Raw genomic sequence first — 17,047 nt, forward strand, 5'->3', positions numbered from 1 at the left:
AGTTTGCATCGGCAGTACGCACGACAGTATGACGACGAGTCAGCGCTCTTCGGAGAGCGAGACGTCTCTATGATGACGCAAGAATCGCAGCTCAACACCAATCATGCCGCAGACACATTTCACTCGGCCAGTCACGTTCCCGAAATCGCGCACCGCTACTCGCTTCCCTCCTCCTACCCTTCCAGCATCGCCTCTTCGTGGAGCAGACCCGAACGTAGCGTGTGGTTCCAGCAGAAAGCCATCATCATCACCTCGATCTTCCTTGCCATCTTTATCGTTCTCTTTATCGGCGCTGCCGTCTTTCTGCGCGAAAAAAAGTTTGACGATGAGCTTGCTGGTCTCGATGACGAAGAAGCGCTAGCACGCATCGAAGAACGCATGACCATGGGCCGCTTTTCCGACCCCGTTGAAAAGGACGTCGACAGCTCCACCGGTGGCAAGCTCAAGCGTCACTTCCGCCGTGGCCGGAAGCGCTCCGAAAAAGAAGCCAGCAACCCCGACTCTTCACAGCCCTCGTCTGCCTCTTCCAGCGCTGTCAAACGCAAGCGCCACCTCGTCTCGCGCTGGACCAGAGGCAATCTGCGTAACAGCGACGACACCATGCGCGGCGGCGTCAGCGATACCGTATCCATCCGCTCCCGCCGCTCTGCTCGTCGTGTCGCTTTGGGCGATCCAAGCGAGAATCGAGGCTCGGTCGAGATTCGCTACGACACCGATCCCGCAGAGCCTCCTCGTCGAATCAGCGCTTCTGGCATTCATGACGATGAGGCCAACCCGACGGCTGATATCCGCCCTCGCTCTCCGCCACCACCACATCCGGACAACGCACAAATCCAAGAAGCCGCATCTCGCTCGGAAGGCGGATCCTCCTCCAACGCCGACTCGCATGGCAGCAATGCACTGGGCGCTGATGGCAGCCTTCGATCGCCGAGACGCGTTCAGCTTGATGACAGTGACTTTCAAGCAGCGGATGCTGCCGAGACGCACCACGAAGAGATGCATTACATGCCTCCAGCGTATATTCCCACTGGCTCCGGCGGAGTATCTGCGTCAACCTACGATGGCGCATCCATTGCCGCTGCCATCGCTCGCGGCGATGCCAAGCATGGCATTCCTTCCCCTGCAGAGCGTGATCCCACCGTTTCGCCCGAAGTGATTCGTGCTGCGCTAACGCGAGAACGTCGAGCATCGCGCGACGAAAACACGCCAAGCGGTCCTGTTGGTCCCGTCGCGGCACATCTGGCAACCGACGATAAGGCGGTGCTTGGTGCATTGTCTGCAGCGGCAAGTATGCCATCGGCCCCCGCTGTTGCCGATGGGGATGCCTCGGCGCCTGCATATGGCGCTCCTCAACTCTCTGCTGCTGCACGCTCAACCGACGCTGCAGGACCGTCAGCTCCCGATTTGCAAGTGGATGACGATGGCTTCGAAGTTGCCCCCACAGATTCGATCGCAGCAGGATCGTTGCCTCGCACCGTGTTAGAAGACGAGCAACAGCCAGGCAAAGGCAAGGCTAAGGAAGTGCATACCTCGAGCATGCTTCCTGCACCGCCAACCGCTATCGAGCCGGCATTTTCGCCTTTTGACGAGCCGTACCGCTCTACAGGACCGCCGGGTCCGACCTCACCTTTGTCGCCCCCGGGTCGCAGATCCACTGACACTGTCACCGAACCCATGTCGCCGTCGCCGCCTAACCGCAAAAGCGAGAAGCAGAAGGAGGCTGAGCAAGAACAAGAGCTTGCTCAGCTTGTGGCTTCGAGACCCAACGGAATGGACGTGCCGACCTACAAGGTGATGGGTGCTGCTGCGTCTGCGCCGCCACTAGCTGAAGCCCAAGATGACCAGGGCACGCCGAACGTGGCGTCTAAAGCACGCGACGAGAGCTCAGCCGCCATTATCGCAGAGCACTTGCCTGCTTACGAGCGACGCCGGGAATCCACCTCTGCTGCTGCAGAGAACACTCTGGCAGGCAGCGCACCTTTGGTAGCACATGTCAGCTCGTCCGCGCCTTCTGCGCCACCAATGCATGATGTAGGCGAAGAGTAACCCGAAAGCCGTTCTTGCTCACATGAGGCATGCACTTGACGCATCCATCGATCTTCTCGACCTCAAAGCTCGGCCTTGTTGTCCGTCCCCGTTTTTTTCCTGTATAATTTGTAAAACATTGGGTTGTTTGTTTTTGCGCAGGTGCTGTAGCTCATGTGCGTGGTGTAGAGGTGTACTTTTCAGTTCTGAATAGTACGTATGGGATGGATGTCTGAGTTGAAAGATAGCGTAGGAGCTTTGCGGTTCGAGTGTGAGGCTTTTGCGGGTGAAATCTCGAATCTTGGAACTCGCGCCGAGAGTCACGAGTCACAATCACGAATCACGAATCGTGAATCTGTGAATGTGTGGAGGGATGGGCGTGGGCGTGTGCATGTGCGTGTGCGAGAGCAACACACGTGACTGGCGACTTGGTGGGAGGATGGAATCGTGAATTCACGACTGTGAATCGGAATTGGGGATTGATCTGCTTTCTATGCTGCGTGCAACATTCACGATTCACGATTCACGAGTGGCAACTTAGTAGGATCAAGACTGCACGAGCGACCTTTGCGAGCTGCATGCTGCGTATGGATTGGTGTTGATGCACGACGAGCGATACCGCGATCGTTTGGTGGCCAATCGTTCTAGGCACTTGCAGAGTCGTGTACTTGTCCGCATCGCCGACTCGACAGCGACAGCGACAGCGTTCGATTCAAGACAGCTTGCGACTCACCAACGAGCTGCTCAGTCTCAGCGATGAAAGAGGCCTTCTCCACGCCATTGCAAGGGTACGATGCGCTTCGTATTCTAACGCAAATCTTGTCGTTTCAGACAATCCACTATCTGATCCTTGCCACACTTGTGCCTCCGATGCTGGCGATCTTTGCAGAGACGTCGTCGCTCATGTTCGAAGGAGGACCTACACAGGTGGGAATGGTGTTTGATTGGAGGCAGATCGCGGGTCGTCCCACGTATGATTGGACTGCGCCGCGACAGCTTGGAGAGATCGGATGGACCGAGGATGGTAAGCAAGACGAGGTACGAGGTGAAGTGGTGGTGGATCCTGCGGTGCTTGTGCGGTGGAATCTGGACAATGTATGGCTGGATGAGCCGCTGATACGCGGTGCGTCGGTGCAAGACAAAGTGCTGGATCACGACGACATCCTTCGATTCAAAACCGCACGTAATACTACCACCTCTTCTCACACGACTAGCACGTCTACGCCAATCTCGGACAACACATCCGTACAAGAAGCGCTGCAACACTGGGAATGGTCGCACACACGCGACTCGGCTCGCTCGTACACGCTCATGTTCACGTGGCTACTCACAATCCCGCTCGACATCCTCCTCCTCGTCTACCTCGTCCGTCGACCCACGCACATGCTCGACCACGCACTCACCCTGCACCTCATCAACCTCGTCGTCTCCTCCTACTACACGCGCCATCTTCCCACAGCCTTCAGGTGGTGGCTCACAATGTTGGTCCATGCTGCACTCTTGGTCGTCTGGAGCGAGCAATTGGCCATCAAGAGAGAAATGGGTAGAAGTCTCGGGTATAGTCTCGTAGGAAACGGTCTCGTGGACCAAGAACTAGGTACAAAGCAAAAACCACCACCACACGTCGTATTCGATGCTGATCATGATGCTTATGAATTGCGCCGTTTGTAACGTCGTTCATTCCGCATTCTCATGCATACTCGACCCAACGTCGGCAAGAGATCGCATCCTCACCCCGCATCTTCATATTCTTGCGCCGCGCTCCTTTCAGAGCCATATCCACCCGATCCGTTCCACATCTTGTCTACCCACAAGCATCACCTCGTCCTTGCTCACCCCACTCCCGATACACCAAACCGATGCTGCCGACGACCGTTGTTGAGAAACATCACGTTTTCGGACGACGCTTGGGCCCTAAAGCGACCACACCTTTGTGGTTATTCAGCCATCCGTAAGATTGTTTGCTCGTGTACCTGTCGTTGGGGTTGGTGGTGCTGTTGGTGCTGTTGGCGGAGGACGCGAGTGGAGCCCTTTTGCGCTTGGTGCAACTTGTATCGTAGTCGTCGCCGATGCTGGAGGTTTGGTTCTCGTTGGTAGCGTGTTTGGGTGGGTCTGTGAAATTGAAAGAGTGAGACGTGCAAGATTGTGGATCGAAAGGTCTTGAAGATGGAGTAGTGGGCGATGTTTTGGAATGAGGCTGGTTGGGTCTAGGTGGTAGAGGAGCAGCGACGTTGAGAACACCAAAGCCCGGCATTGGGAAGAGGCGGTCGGTTTCGTCGTCAAGACGCTCAGGCTCTACGGACAGGACGCTGCGCGACCTGGCTTTGCGCTTTGGTTGCGGTGTTGCCAGTGCGGCCGAATTCGAAGCTTGTGACCCGAAATCCAAGTCGTCCAACTGAGAAGCCGCGACATTGTCGCCCGAGGACACGCTGCTGGATCGAGTAAAGCAGATCATGTCATCGGTGCAATGATTCGAGCAGCTCACTATGCAGTGTCCGGGTGCAGCCAGGGCCGCTGCCTTGAGCTGCGCTTCCAATGACTTGTTGCGCGCCTCGAGCGCCTTGAGTCTACGTGCAGTTGTTTCGCTCTCTCCCACCATCGGCTTAGATGCTTGCGCTCCTAGCTTTTTTCGATGGTTGAGATGTTGCTGTAGTTTCTTGAGCTGGTCCGCAAGCTCGCAGTTCTTTCGGTGCGTTGCCGCTCTCTCCTTGGCAGCGTCAGCTGCCTTGCTTTGCGCCTCGTCCACTTCGGCCTGCATGGTTTTCAGTCTACTTTCCGTATTGGCGCTCATGTTGGCAATCTTGAGATTCGTCTCAAGCTTCATCTTGCCCATTTGAGCCTCGAGCCGATGTTGCTTTCTGTTCAGCTCTTCTTCTCTGCGTTGGGTAGCAGCCATCATATCTTTGACGTTGGCTTCCAACGTCTTGACCATCTCCATGCTTTCCTTGGCTGATTTCATTCTTGCTTCCGCCTCGGCGAGCTTGCCTGTGGCTGTATTCGTGGTGTTTTGTGCCTCGGTGAGCTTCTTGTCGAGTTTTTGTTTCTTAGCCTTGAGCTGTTGATTTAGCTGTTTGTTCATCGTGCATTTATGCTCGAGATCGTTGAGCAAGGTTTGGAAACACGAGACTGCTTTGTCGAGAGAAGTGAGCGAGTTGAAGAGCGTTTCTTGGAGTTGAATGTCTCTGTTCTTGGTGAGATCGACGACGAGTCTGCGAACTTGGACGCCCGCCTTGATGGTTCTGTCTGAATCAAAGCCATGTACAGCCATGACGTATGCCTGAAGAGCGCTGTTAAAGTCCATGAGATCGGCCAAGAGTCGCTTGGACTGTGCATGATCATGTGTAGCATCACTGGATTTTGATGGCGCAGTCTCCCACAGCTGTTGTCCCGAGAGGTACGTGTCGAGATCATTGCCATCCGAGGGGTAGAGTTTGACCATGCACTCGGGCGTAGCGGGCTGCGTGCAGAGCGGACATCGTTTCTGAGACACATGACGATGATCAGCGAGCGATGTGGAGCCGAAGAACCACGTCTGCAGACACTCGAGGTGGAAGATGTGTCCGCATGTCAGAGCAGTGGCGCGCTTCGACTCGCCGTCTGCCTGGTCAAATTCATCCAAACAGATCGCACAGCCCATCGCGGCGAAGCGCACCGTAGCGTCCGAGCTGCTTAGTGAGGAATCCAAGTGTCGGTGCAAGTGTCGGTGCGAGCTCGATACGTGTTGGCTTGTCCAAGTGCCAAGCTGGGTGAAAATGTCGGTTGTGGTGGCATCCACTGCATCCACGATACTTGATTGAAACGGAGCGCCAAATGGAGTGGTTCTTCCTCATTGCACGTAAGCGCTATAGCAACACCAAAAAGCGCTATAGCGGCATGCTGTTGCGCAGAGTGGAGTCTTGAGGCAGCGGATCACAGCTTGTACGTGATCTTAGAACGCTAGCAACGCGTTGAGCTACGGATAGAGTATGAGCAGCGATACAATCGTCCTTTAGATTCCGATCATGACGATGGCATGCTTTGACAGGTAAACCCAACTTGACGTGCGAGCAAACAAACGACGAACGGCATCCACTCACCACTGAATGAGTCGAGCGTGCGTTGGCAATTGTGAGTCGTGAGTCTCGAGTGTTTCAGTTCGGGAAGCACGGATGGTTGGACGTGTCGCGTAACTTAACGTGTAGCCCAAAAATCGTGAATCGTGCTTCTCGTGAATCGTGAATCGTAAATCGTAAATCGTAATTCACGAGTCTGTGAGTGAAATTATCAGTTCAGTCGTGAGTGTACTCGTGAGTGTACTCGTGACTCACAATCTGTGAATGTGTGTTGGACCCTTTCGTGTTTTCTTTCCTCGGAACTCGCGAATTATGAGAGTTCTTCCTGCTAATCGTCAACGGTTTCTTTCATGTTCGTGGTGAAGAGGTGGATTACGTTTGTGCTCGTTGCACCTTGAAAGATCCGCCTCGCGCTGGCTTTCTACTGGTCCTCTCATCACTCCGCCGGCTCTTGCAACGGTCCATCTCTGGCGAGCCTATGCACCCAGCGCAATCATGTTGGCTCCGAAGAGCACACACAAGCGCAAACGCAGTTCGGTCCGAACTGACAAGGCCCGAAAGCTGGGAGCTGCACGATGGATCGTCAACCTCTTACCGCCCAACGCTACCACATCTTCTTTAACAAGTACCAGCACCGAAGAGGCGAAAACCCACACAGAATCGTCTCAAACTAGTCGACTGGAACAGCTCGTCAACGCGCATCCGTTGAATCGCTCGCTCGAACTCATCCTGCCCATGGTTCCCGCAGTAAGCGGTGCATCACCTGACAGCAACACAGAGCTTCCGGATAGCGTGCGCTCGCTCATCGCTAGACTGGAGCACATTGCCTCTTGTCACAAATCCTACCGAGCTCGCATCCCACTCAGCCTGCTTCTCGATCCGCTCTTTGTCACTGCATATCTCAAAACCGGTTCACTGATTGCATTGAGCGATCCATCACCAGCTCCCGGCCTTTCCCCCGGTCAGGAGGACATGGCCTGCATCGATGGCCAAGGAACGCTAGTGCTCTCACTCTGTAAGGATACCTACCAGACACTGGGTCTTACAGGACGAGCAAGCCATTTCTCGCGCTTGTCATCCGGACGAGCTGCGGATCGCACCAGCGGCCCAGACTCGCGCTTTATCGTCCAGCTTCCACTACTCTCGCCTTCATTCGTACCTGGAAAGAAAGGTTACCAGCAAGCGCTTGATCGACTGCGACAGTGGGACCGCACACGCGCGCGAGTCCTGTCTACGCAACAGACCATAGCGCAGTCGCATGCATCGTCCAGTATGCAATCTTCAGCCCAGTCTGCTGAGACGGTGAGCAGCAAACATGCAACGTGGGACATGCTGTTTGTATGGTCGCCAAGTCGAGCTTGCGCGGACACGATCGCTGCAGTTTCCTCGTCATCCGCCTCAGCGAGCTCGATGAACGAGATCGCGTTTCCGGAGCACCTGGTGCGACCCGACGACGTAGAGTGTTTGTCGCTCCAACCGAATACAGTCATTACACACTCAGTATGGATTCCTAAGCTCAGCGATCCTGATCAGCATTCTCTGGGAGGTGGATGCTCTGAAAACGAACGCCACTTTACTGACCCCGAACCACCTCGGAAGGGATCTGCATTGTCGACTTGGTCAGCATACCAGGATGGCTTGCAAGAAGCAATCGAATGGGCCGGGCTAGCTTCTTTGGGTGCAGATGCGTTGCGCACATTCACCAGACCTGACGCAACATGTGTCTATAGTCCACCATCTTGCTCACTGCCAGGTAGAGTGCTTAAGCTCACCTGGTCAGGATCTGCCGGAAGCTCAATGCTTCTCAGCCCTCTATTCATAATCCAAGTTGCCGAACAAGTCAATCGGCTCATACTGGAATCATCGTGCACGACTAACCCGGAGCACGTCAAGGAGTACATTGATTGGGCAGCTCTTTCGTGCTCTGGGTTTCCTCATGCGCCCTTGTCGTGGCGTTCCAAAGTCGCTTTCAGTTCACTGTACGGAGCAAAGGAGCTGTCTGGAAGCAAACGCGCCTCTCGAGCCAAAACGACATTGTCAGCGCCGCTTGAATCCGAAAAAATCGGTTTCACAGATGCATCTTCCTCGGAAGACGACGATCAACACCATGTCGATAGCGACTCATCGCTCGACGTGGACGGTCTGCAAAGCCAAAAGCGAAAGAGAAAGAAACGGTGCAAACGCAACGTTGGAAAAAATCACACTGAACACTCCTTTACCGCTTGGACAGGTGAAACAGGCTGGATCTCGTTCTGTCTCGGCACGCGTCATCGCGAGCCTGTACCAGCACCCACACCGCGGTCTTGCCGATGGGTGCTTGTCGAGCTGATCGGCACCGATACCCGGTCGTAATTGTACACATATATCCTCGATTTCATTCTGCTTGTCATTGGCTAGACAGCAATCAACCATGTTGCGCGCATGCACAATCCTGAAATGGTTCGGATGTTTGCGATTGAATGTGATGTTGCAGCATGAGTCTGAATGCGTGCCTGCATCTGGCCAGCTCTTAATCAAACGGACCCAGGTAGTCTTCCTTCATTGTACCGATAGCAAAGATCTCGTTGGCATCTACCCTAGTACCTACGATCTTGATCCTGACCTTCCTGCCCTTGACCAACCTATCGCTTGCACTGACGAATTCGGGCGGGTTGCTTTCGGGCTGGAACTTGTACTCGATTGGTATCAAGTGGCTCGAGACAAAGATATTCAGCGGACCGACTTCGGCGAAGAAGCCCATCTTGTTGACGTTGGTGATTTTTGCATCCATCACTTCCCCTTTAAACGGTTTCAGCACGACGGCTTGGTAGGTCGAGTTGAACTCGGCGAGTCCAGATCCGGGAATCACTTTGCCTTGACCAACGTCGACCAGACCAATCACTTTGATGATGTAGCCGTGTTTGCCTGTACAAGTGCCTTCGACGTCATCACGAAGTTTCTGGTTGAGAAACTCGACCATCGAAGGTCCGAAGTACGACGGATGGAGCTCGGTCTTGTGTGTGAGGTGCTTGAGGAAGAACATGTTGTACGAGAACAGCTGTAGTGCTGCAAGCACAAGACGATACCGCGGTTACAAATGACACGCTCGAGTCAGCACAGCAAGGCCAAACAGAGCGAGACAGGCCACAGATGATGTAGCGTTTGAGACGCAGTTCTCGCCAGCTGATGCTGCTTGGTTGGTCGAATAACGTCGCTACCTCGTGTGATTGTCGTGGGGAGAAACTGTCGACCGCTTCACGCTCCGACACAACAGCCTGCGCCTGTACACAGATCTGTGTCTATGCACTGCACCCTTGTTGTCCGGCCGCAAGAAGACCAGGTGTTGCAATGCGGCGGCTGATGGCGCTGTTGGAACAAGACCGACGCCGACCTTACGCTCAATACCTCGAAAGGCGGATCAGCCGAGCCTGCACAACCGTCAAGCAAAGCTCTCTAGGCGGCGGTGTCGATGGTGATGCGGGCAGCGTCACGCGTCGAAAGATGGATGGTGAACGAATCGGAGGATCCAAAGCAACCCAAAGATGCGCACAAGATGATGCGAATTCACGATTCACGATTCACGATTCACGACTCGTGATTCTGTGATTGCAAAACGGAACAACGCCTCTGCTTCAGATTGACGATTCAATTCTCCACTCAAATTGGCAGTGCGTCAGGTCACGTGTCGCGACTCTTTCGGCTTTGCTTGCTTCCAACTTGGCGTGGACGGATCGTGATATGCTGGATCCCTTTCTCGCTCTATCTTGCTCCCTCCTCCACCACTGTGCCCTTCATTGACACGCACTGCAACCGCCTCCCAAAGCACAACGACGATATTCGTCTGCCTTGGAAAGAAGAGTGCCACAAGTTGCTGCCAAGACGTAGCCGTCACAATGGTAAGGTTCCCAAAGCCACACGACACTGCGCATCCAGCATAGATGAGTACTGAGCTTGTCTAATACCTGTCTCGTTCCGGCGTGCTTCTTGTTTTTAGGGTAACGACGGGGGCGCAATTGCCAAGCGAGACGAGCTGGTTCGTACGAAAGCCACATTCGAAAAAGTCGACCCGGAGCTGCTCCGACAATCTCTTTGGACCGTATGCTCTCTGTCTCGGCAACCACTCGAGCCGCCTGTCGCATCTGACGCTCTCGGACACCTGTATAATAAGGATGCTGTGGTAACACACCTTCTCGAACGCCATCAAAATGGTAGTTCCGCATCCTCGACAAAGGCCATCGACCCAATCCCACACATTCGTGGGCTACGCGATATCACGCAACTCAAACTCACGCCGAATACTCTCTACCGTCCACCTTCACCGACAAGGTCGAGCAACGAGTACTCGGTATACCCCTTCATGTGCCCACTCTCGTCCAAGCAGATGGACGGCCAGCAGCGTTTCATCTACATCATCGATTGCGGCTGCGTTATGAGTGCCACCGGTTTACGCACCACTGTAGCTGCCGCGAAACCGAGTCAGCCGATTCCAAACCGGCCGGAGCACAAACCATGTCCGGTGTGCGGCAAAGCGTTCAACGCGGCAGGCTTGGCCAAAGGCAAGCAGCCCGAGGTGGGAGGCAGTGTGGTAACCATCAATCCGTCCGACGCGGAGGAGGCAGAGATGCGAGCCGCGATGGAAAACGCGAGGGCCGAACAAACCAAGAAGAAGAAGGCCAAGACAAGGACCGCAGATCAAGCGATAGAGAGTGGTGGGCTTGATAGTGGCCATGCCAAAGAGGATCAGGCCGAGCAGAAGCGAAGAAAGGCTGAGAGAAAGTCCGAGATGCGCGCCAGACTAGCTGCGCTCACTGCCGAACTTACTGCTGAACAGTAGACTCGACGCGTCTCAAAGCCTACCAGATTCAGGAGGCTGCTTGGAGTGCATAGGCCCTTGAAAAGCATCGTAGTGAAGCGCAGTTCTCATGGCAAGATGAACGAGCTCGCCTTGCATTTTCTCTGTCTACTTTTCATCCTCTGACGTATTCTGTATTTGTACTTTGATCATTCATACCCTGCTTCATTCCGCTGAACACCATCCCCACACGCTTGCAGCTATAATCTCCTGAGCCCTTCCGCATCGTGTGTTGTAGACCGAACCAAATAACGAGAGCGAGCGAGAGAAAGACTGACCCACGAACAGACCACCGATGTGATTGTTAGAAAGTGATTGTTTGCGAAAAGCAACGATGCGCGAAATGACAATACAGATCACGAGGATATCCAATCGTATCGATGCAGATCCTTGCAAAGTCCAAGGTGGGCCTGCATTGTCGAGATAATTTACTCGGTGCGCTCGGCCTGGAGCTTAGCGTAGAAGGCGTCGCGGCGCGAAACGGAGGGAACGTGAATGGCGTACCTGTTGATTGATACAAAAGGGAGGAATAGATGATAGATGCCCAGAGGATCGTGGTCAGAATGCGCGAGCTTTGTCGGATAGACGCACAAGAGGTGCGTTGCGATCAAGATGCTGCAAGAGGGTCTTACGCACCAGTAGCCGTAACCGAGGGCAGTGCCGCCGCCAAGAGCAACGGTGAGGTCAAGGATGAGTCGCTTGCGCAACTTTCCGGTGATAGCAGGTACAGCTCCGACAGGCATCTGAGAGAAGGAGAGTGTAAGCACAGCAGCAGCAGATCGAACCAAATGGTCAGTACAAATGTTGACAAGTGTCCAGGTACCCGCTGCGCACGACACACAGCGTCTGAGTGGTCCTATCAAGCTGATTGGATACAAACTGTGATGTAGTGTTTCTCGAAGAGCGGAAGGGGTTCAAGAGTTTGATGATAGGAGCTGATCAAAGAACGACGAAACGGTATCAGCGGATCTTGGCGGTTGTCCCGCCTAGCGGCTTGGTGACGAGTTTGTCAATTGGGAATCTTCTTTCTCGGCCTGAAAAGGGTTGACACGGACCCGAAGCTTACTAACATGTCTGCAAACCAACCATGATTCCACCCCGATCTGAATTTTAATCGTGAATCCACGAACCACGAAATCACGAATCACGAAAATCACGAATGTCTGAAATTATTTCCCGCTTCCTCCCGCGACTCACGCTCTAACAAAACACCCATTCTCACACTCGTGACTTGGCTTCGTCGCATTCACGATTCGCGATTCCACTGTCGGCCGTAAGACGTGTTAGAATCTGAAGATTCCATCGGTTGGGCGATCACAGCCAGCGCTCTAAGAACCAAGGCTCTGTAAAGTTTTAGAGCAATAGCTGACATTTGATTTGTGAAGATCAGACGTTGAGCGAATTGAATCATCGTGCGTAGCTGCGGATTCATCTCATCCTCCAGTGTGGAGCAGTGTACAGTAATGTTTGGGATTCTCGTGATTGTGCCTCGTTCCAGTCACGAATTGTATTAAGCTTGGATCGAAAGAACAGAGAGCTACTGGGGAGACGGTCTCGCACGGTCACACTCACGACTCATGACTTGACCGAGCAGCGCCCAAATCGTGAATTGCTCCACAAGAAAGCTGTGCGCCGCGCGTGTGTGTAAATCACGAATGTGATTGAGAAATTCACGATTCGTGATTGCAGTTGTTTGCTAGTTATTCTACTGCTCTGCCGCCTCGGTGACCGCATGAGCAAGTACAACGACGCTGTCTGGCTGCTTTTCGGTCGGCCCGTCCGTGAGCAGGCTAAGTCGTCTTGGCCCTGCCTGGCTGCCACACCCCACCTCGACAGCCACAGATGGCTGGCTGACTTTGTGATTCACAGATTGCAACGATACGTCTTTCTTGTTGCTTGGATTCGAAGCCGAGCTTCTCCTCCAGCCGCAACCAATATTGCCTAGTCTGCCGCATCCTCTCCGTCCCTGTTCTACAATTCACTCACCACAGACCTCGATCAACGGCTTCCATCTCTGAATCCCGCTACGGGCTAGCAGCGTGCATTTGCACAAAACGGACCTCGAAAATCCCACCACTCACCAGCTCAAGCAAAGCTGGTCAGCGCTTCTCCTTCTCTATTACACAATCACATAACACAGCTCCACGTTCCAGTCTAGCAAGGAGGACGAAAAACCTGTCATCCTCTAGTCGGCCATGGCGTACGTAGCGCTCTGTAAGGCGCTCTACGACTACGTAGCTCAGGCCGAGGACGAGCTCAACCTTACCGAGGATGACCACCTCTACATTCTCGAGTCTGATGACCCCGAGTGGTGGAAGGCCAAGCTGCGTCGTCTCGATGAGCACGGCACCCCCATTCAGGACGACTCAGACGACAGCACCGTTGGTCTCGTCCCGGCCAACTACGTCGAGGAAGCCGAACCTATCCGCCTGAGCCGTGCTCTGTACGACTACGAGGCACAGACCGAGGAAGAGCTGTCAATGGCAGAAGACGAGCTGCTTCGCGTCTACGAGTCAGATGGCGTATGGCTTCTTGTCAAGAAGCAGGGCAACGACCCGCTCAGCGGCGGTGAGGGAAGGCTCGGCTACGTACCTGCGAACTATGTCGACGAAGCTGAGGCGGTGGACACAGGTGCAGCTCCAGCCGTTGAGGACGAGTACACAGCCGCCGACGAAGACGATGAAGACGACGACGATACCGATGTCACCGGCTCCGGCGCACCCATCCCTCAGATCCATCTTCCGCAGACGGCACAGCTCGGCAAGGGTGACAACATCAAGATGTGGCCCGTGTCGGCCTTGGATAGCAAAAAGAAGAAAAAGAAGGGCACTCTCGGTATTGGCAACGCTTCGCTCTTTTTTGCTTCGGAAAGTGACAAGACTCCAGTCAAGAAGATCAGCATTCTTCACATCGCCAGCCACTCGCTCGAAAAGGGCAAGACACTCCACCTCCAACTCTCACCCGAAGCAGGCCTGTCCGAGTCCACCTTGGATTTTCATGCAGGCTCCAAGGATGCTGCTAACGACATTATCAGAAAAATCGAGGTGAGCAAGGCCAACGCTCTCACAGCAGCAGCAGCCCCTGTTCCTGTTCCTGTTCCTGCTCCTGCTCCTCCCGCCGCCGCCGCCGCTGCTGCTTCTGCTGCAGTGCCATTGCCCCCGCCGCCTCCACCTGCTCCGCCTGTTGCTAGCGCAGCAGCGCTGCCACCGCCCACACGCACTACAAGCGCTACCCTTCCGCCGCCCGTTCGCAAGAATGTCTCGTTTCAGTCACAGCCCGCTGCTGAGCCGGAGGAGGCTGTCGAACATGGCGTGGCCATGTATGACTTTGAGGCTCAAGGCGATGATGAGCTCACCGTGACCGAAAACGAACACCTCATCATTCTCGAAAAGGAGAACGACGACTGGTGGAAAGTTCGCAATGATGCCGGTCAGGAGGGTGTTGTGCCCGCCAGCTACGTCGAGGCCACTGACGCTTCCGCAGCTGCAGGTGCAAGCTCGGGCGCTACGGCTGCGGCTGCTCTAGCTGCGCAACAGGAAGAGGAAGAGCGCCTTCGACGAGAGGAGGAGGAAGCTGCCACTGTGGCTGAAGCGGAACGTCAACGCGAGGCTGTTGATCGGCAGAGGGAGGCCAGGGAGCGCGGAGAACGAGAGGAGAAGGAGAGAGCGCGACGAGAAGCTCTCAAAGCACAGCCCGTGCCTGCGCCTCCCAAGCTCACACAGCGACCCAGCACCACCGACGTCAGCCGCGCTGCCAAAAACGTCGCGATCCCTCAAGGTCGCAGCGCACCCGAGCGCCCCAAAGACGGCGGTAGCCGTTCCAAGCCTTCGCCTACCAACACGCGCATGTGGACTGACCGCACTGGCGCTTTCAAGGTCGAGGCTGAGTTCCTCGGTTTCAACCAAGGAAAGATCCGTCTGCACAAGATGAACGGCGTTGTCATTGAGGTCGCCATCGAGAAAATGTCGAACGGGGACATTGCTTTCCTCGAAGACATTACGGGAAAAAAGCTCAACCCTACCGACGAAGAGATCGCTGCTTCCGCTGCACGACGACGCGAACGAGAGCGAGAACGCCAGTCGAGCCGACCCCAGTCTTCTGCAGTAGCTGGGATGCCGCGCGAGGACCGTGAACGAGAGCGCGAACGTCGAAAGGAGAAGGAGCGTGAACAGCGCCGCCGCGAATCAGCACGATCGGGACCGAAGCGCAACGTCGACTGGTTCGAGTTCTTCCTCGCTGCTGGTGTTGATGTGGACGACTGCACTCGTTACGCCAGCTCCTTCGAGCGAGATAAGATCGACGAGACGGTCCTGGCTGATCTTGACCCCAGCACACTGCGTAGCATTGGTCTGCGCGAGGGCGACATTATCCGAGTCACCAAGTTCATCGACAAAAAGTATCGCCGAGACAAGTCGCACTCTTCGTTGTCCTCGTCGCGCGCCTCTGGTCGTGCCAACGCCAACACTGCAGCGGATCTGGAAAGGCAAATCAAGGCAGATGAGGAGCTGGCGCGCAAGCTGCAGGAACAGGAAAGCTCGGCTCGACGAGGCGACTCGGTGAGCCCTGCGCCGCCTCAGCTCTTCTCAGGCCCGGATGGCACGCTCAAGAACAACACGCGGCGCGGTAGGCCTACGCCAAAGAGCACTAGCAGCAGCAATGTGGATGCTGCCTCGTTGGCGGCCGCCTCGGAATCGCTTGCTCGCACTGCTACGCCTCCCGCTCGTACAGCCACGGCGAGCCCTGCAGTGGCTCCGAAGCGCACCGGCTCTTCGCTCGCCAATGGCTTCGACGACGACGCATGGACGCCACGACCGCCGAGCACCAAGCCAACGACACCTGCGCGGCCGACTGTAGCATCGCCTGCGCCATCTACGCCTGCAGCGCCTGCAGCGCCGCCTGCACCCACGCCGCCTCCAGCTGCAGTCGCTGTGGCGTCTTCGGCGCCGCCTGCTGACCCAAACTCTGCACTGTTTGAGAAGCTCGCCGCGATGAAGGCGCCGTCAGCAAGCGTTAGCCCGCGTCCCGGTGTCAGCCCTTCGCCTGGATCGTCGTTTCTGGGCCAATCGCAGATGTACAACCCGAATGCGCCACGCGGACCGTTTGCGCCTGTGCCTGCCAACCAAGGCCTGTTGCAGCCGTTGGTGCCAACCCAGGGAACAGGACAATTTGTGCCCACCAAGACAGGCATGATGGGCATGCAGATGACTGGCATGCAACCGCAGCTGACTGGGTGGGGAATGCAAGGTATGCAGGGCATGCAGCCTCAAATGACGGGCTTCAACAACAGTATGGGAAGCATGAGTGTGATGGGCGGCATGGGGATGCAGCCGCAAGCCACTGGATTCGGTAACGGCAACGGCTACGGTATGAATGGCTCGTCTCCTTTTACAGGTGGCCAGATCAGCACACAACAGACGGGCTTGGTCGGCATGGGTATGCAGCCGCAAGCAACGGGGTTCAACAACTTTGGCCAGAACGCACAGCAGATGATGACACAGCAGACAGGCTTCGGAATGGGTTCGCAGCAGCAGGGACAACAGCTGCAAGCGGAACAAGACGAAAAGGAAAAGTTCAAGGCGTCCAACATCTTCCAGCAGATGAAGACGGGAGCTTTCGCCAAGGACCCGAATGCTGCGCCGCAGTCGAGCGAAAAGTACGACGCGCTTCGGCCTCAGCCAACGGGCTTCCAGCCTGGTGGGGTGATGCCTCAGTTTACGGGCATGGGTTTCGGACAGTCGGCGCAACAACAGCAGCAGCAGCAACAACAGCAGTATCCTTACAACAACGCTTACGGTGGTGGCTTTGGTGGAGGATTCTAAGCCGTCTCGCGCACAGTGAGCATTGGTGGATGGTTGTTGATGTGCGAACAGGTGGTCTACATGCATTTTTTATTCTGAATTCAACGATATCGACGCAGCACGGTGCGAAGGGAAATGACTTCAAGCCTCTAGAGTGAGCCGCAGAGGCACGGATAAGAGAACGTCAGCAGATCCAGAGAAAGTCGGGCGAGTGAGCAGATCGGGCCGAGACTGGACAGGTGACGCGCAACGAGCAAGCCGAGATGCCATAGCGGCGGCCTGTAGTTATGCAACTGGACGGCGCTTGCGATGGATTGAGATGGATCGGGTTTCGCTTAGCG

The 17,047-nt window shown here is 55.3% G+C and overlaps 8 protein-coding genes across 8 annotated transcripts in view; 5 read left to right on the forward strand and 3 right to left on the reverse strand.

The window, feature by feature from the left end:
* The window catches only part of UMAG_15101 (uncharacterized protein), a gene marked incomplete at both ends in the record, with an annotated part of 2,399 nt that extends 353 nt beyond the window's left edge, over window positions 1-2,046 (forward strand). Inside the window, one exon of the mRNA XM_011393869.1 lies at window positions 1-2,046. Within this exon, the coding sequence (XP_011392171.1) occupies window positions 1-2,046 (2,046 nt within the window).
* A 735-nt stretch (window positions 2,047-2,781) lies between these two features.
* Window positions 2,782-3,696, forward strand: UMAG_05331 (uncharacterized protein; the record flags this gene model as incomplete). The annotated part of the gene is made up of 1 exon (XM_011393733.1): window positions 2,782-3,696. The coding sequence occupies one exon, from the start codon at window positions 2,782-2,784 to the stop codon at window positions 3,694-3,696; it is 915 nt and encodes a 304-aa protein (XP_011392035.1).
* Window positions 3,697-3,913: 217 nt separating this feature from the next.
* Window positions 3,914-5,662, reverse strand: UMAG_05332 (uncharacterized protein; the record flags this gene model as incomplete). The annotated part of the gene is made up of 1 exon (XM_011393734.1): window positions 3,914-5,662. One exon carries the CDS (start codon window positions 5,660-5,662, stop codon window positions 3,914-3,916), a length of 1,749 nt encoding a protein of 582 aa, XP_011392036.1.
* A 910-nt stretch (window positions 5,663-6,572) lies between these two features.
* Window positions 6,573-8,429, forward strand: UMAG_05333 (uncharacterized protein; the record flags this gene model as incomplete). The annotated part of the gene is made up of 1 exon (XM_011393735.1): window positions 6,573-8,429. One exon carries the CDS (start codon window positions 6,573-6,575, stop codon window positions 8,427-8,429), a length of 1,857 nt encoding a protein of 618 aa, XP_011392037.1.
* Window positions 8,430-8,586: 157 nt separating this feature from the next.
* On the reverse strand, window positions 8,587-9,099 carry UMAG_05334 (putative DNA-directed RNA polymerase II chain Rpb7; the record flags this gene model as incomplete). The annotated part of the gene is made up of 1 exon (XM_011393736.1): window positions 8,587-9,099. The coding sequence occupies one exon, from the start codon at window positions 9,097-9,099 to the stop codon at window positions 8,587-8,589; it is 513 nt and encodes a 170-aa protein (XP_011392038.1).
* Window positions 9,100-9,949: 850 nt separating this feature from the next.
* On the forward strand, window positions 9,950-10,890 carry UMAG_05335 (uncharacterized protein; the record flags this gene model as incomplete). Its single annotated transcript, XM_011393737.1, has 2 exons — window positions 9,950-9,952; window positions 10,051-10,890. 2 exons carry the CDS (start codon window positions 9,950-9,952, stop codon window positions 10,888-10,890), a joined length of 843 nt encoding a protein of 280 aa, XP_011392039.1.
* A 446-nt stretch (window positions 10,891-11,336) lies between these two features.
* On the reverse strand, window positions 11,337-11,651 carry UMAG_12083 (uncharacterized protein; the record flags this gene model as incomplete). Its single annotated transcript, XM_011393860.1, has 2 exons — window positions 11,337-11,412; window positions 11,545-11,651. The coding sequence occupies 2 exons, from the start codon at window positions 11,649-11,651 to the stop codon at window positions 11,337-11,339; spliced, it is 183 nt and encodes a 60-aa protein (XP_011392162.1).
* A 1,452-nt stretch (window positions 11,652-13,103) lies between these two features.
* On the forward strand, window positions 13,104-16,727 carry UMAG_05337 (cytoskeletal protein-binding protein SLA1; the record flags this gene model as incomplete). The annotated part of the gene is made up of 1 exon (XM_011393738.1): window positions 13,104-16,727. One exon carries the CDS (start codon window positions 13,104-13,106, stop codon window positions 16,725-16,727), a length of 3,624 nt encoding a protein of 1,207 aa, XP_011392040.1.
* Window positions 16,728-17,047: the final 320 nt, after the last annotated feature.

Source organism: Mycosarcoma maydis, chromosome 19 (assembly GCF_000328475.2).
Source record: "Mycosarcoma maydis chromosome 19, whole genome shotgun sequence".
NCBI classification, from domain to species: domain Eukaryota; kingdom Fungi; phylum Basidiomycota; class Ustilaginomycetes; order Ustilaginales; genus Mycosarcoma; species Mycosarcoma maydis.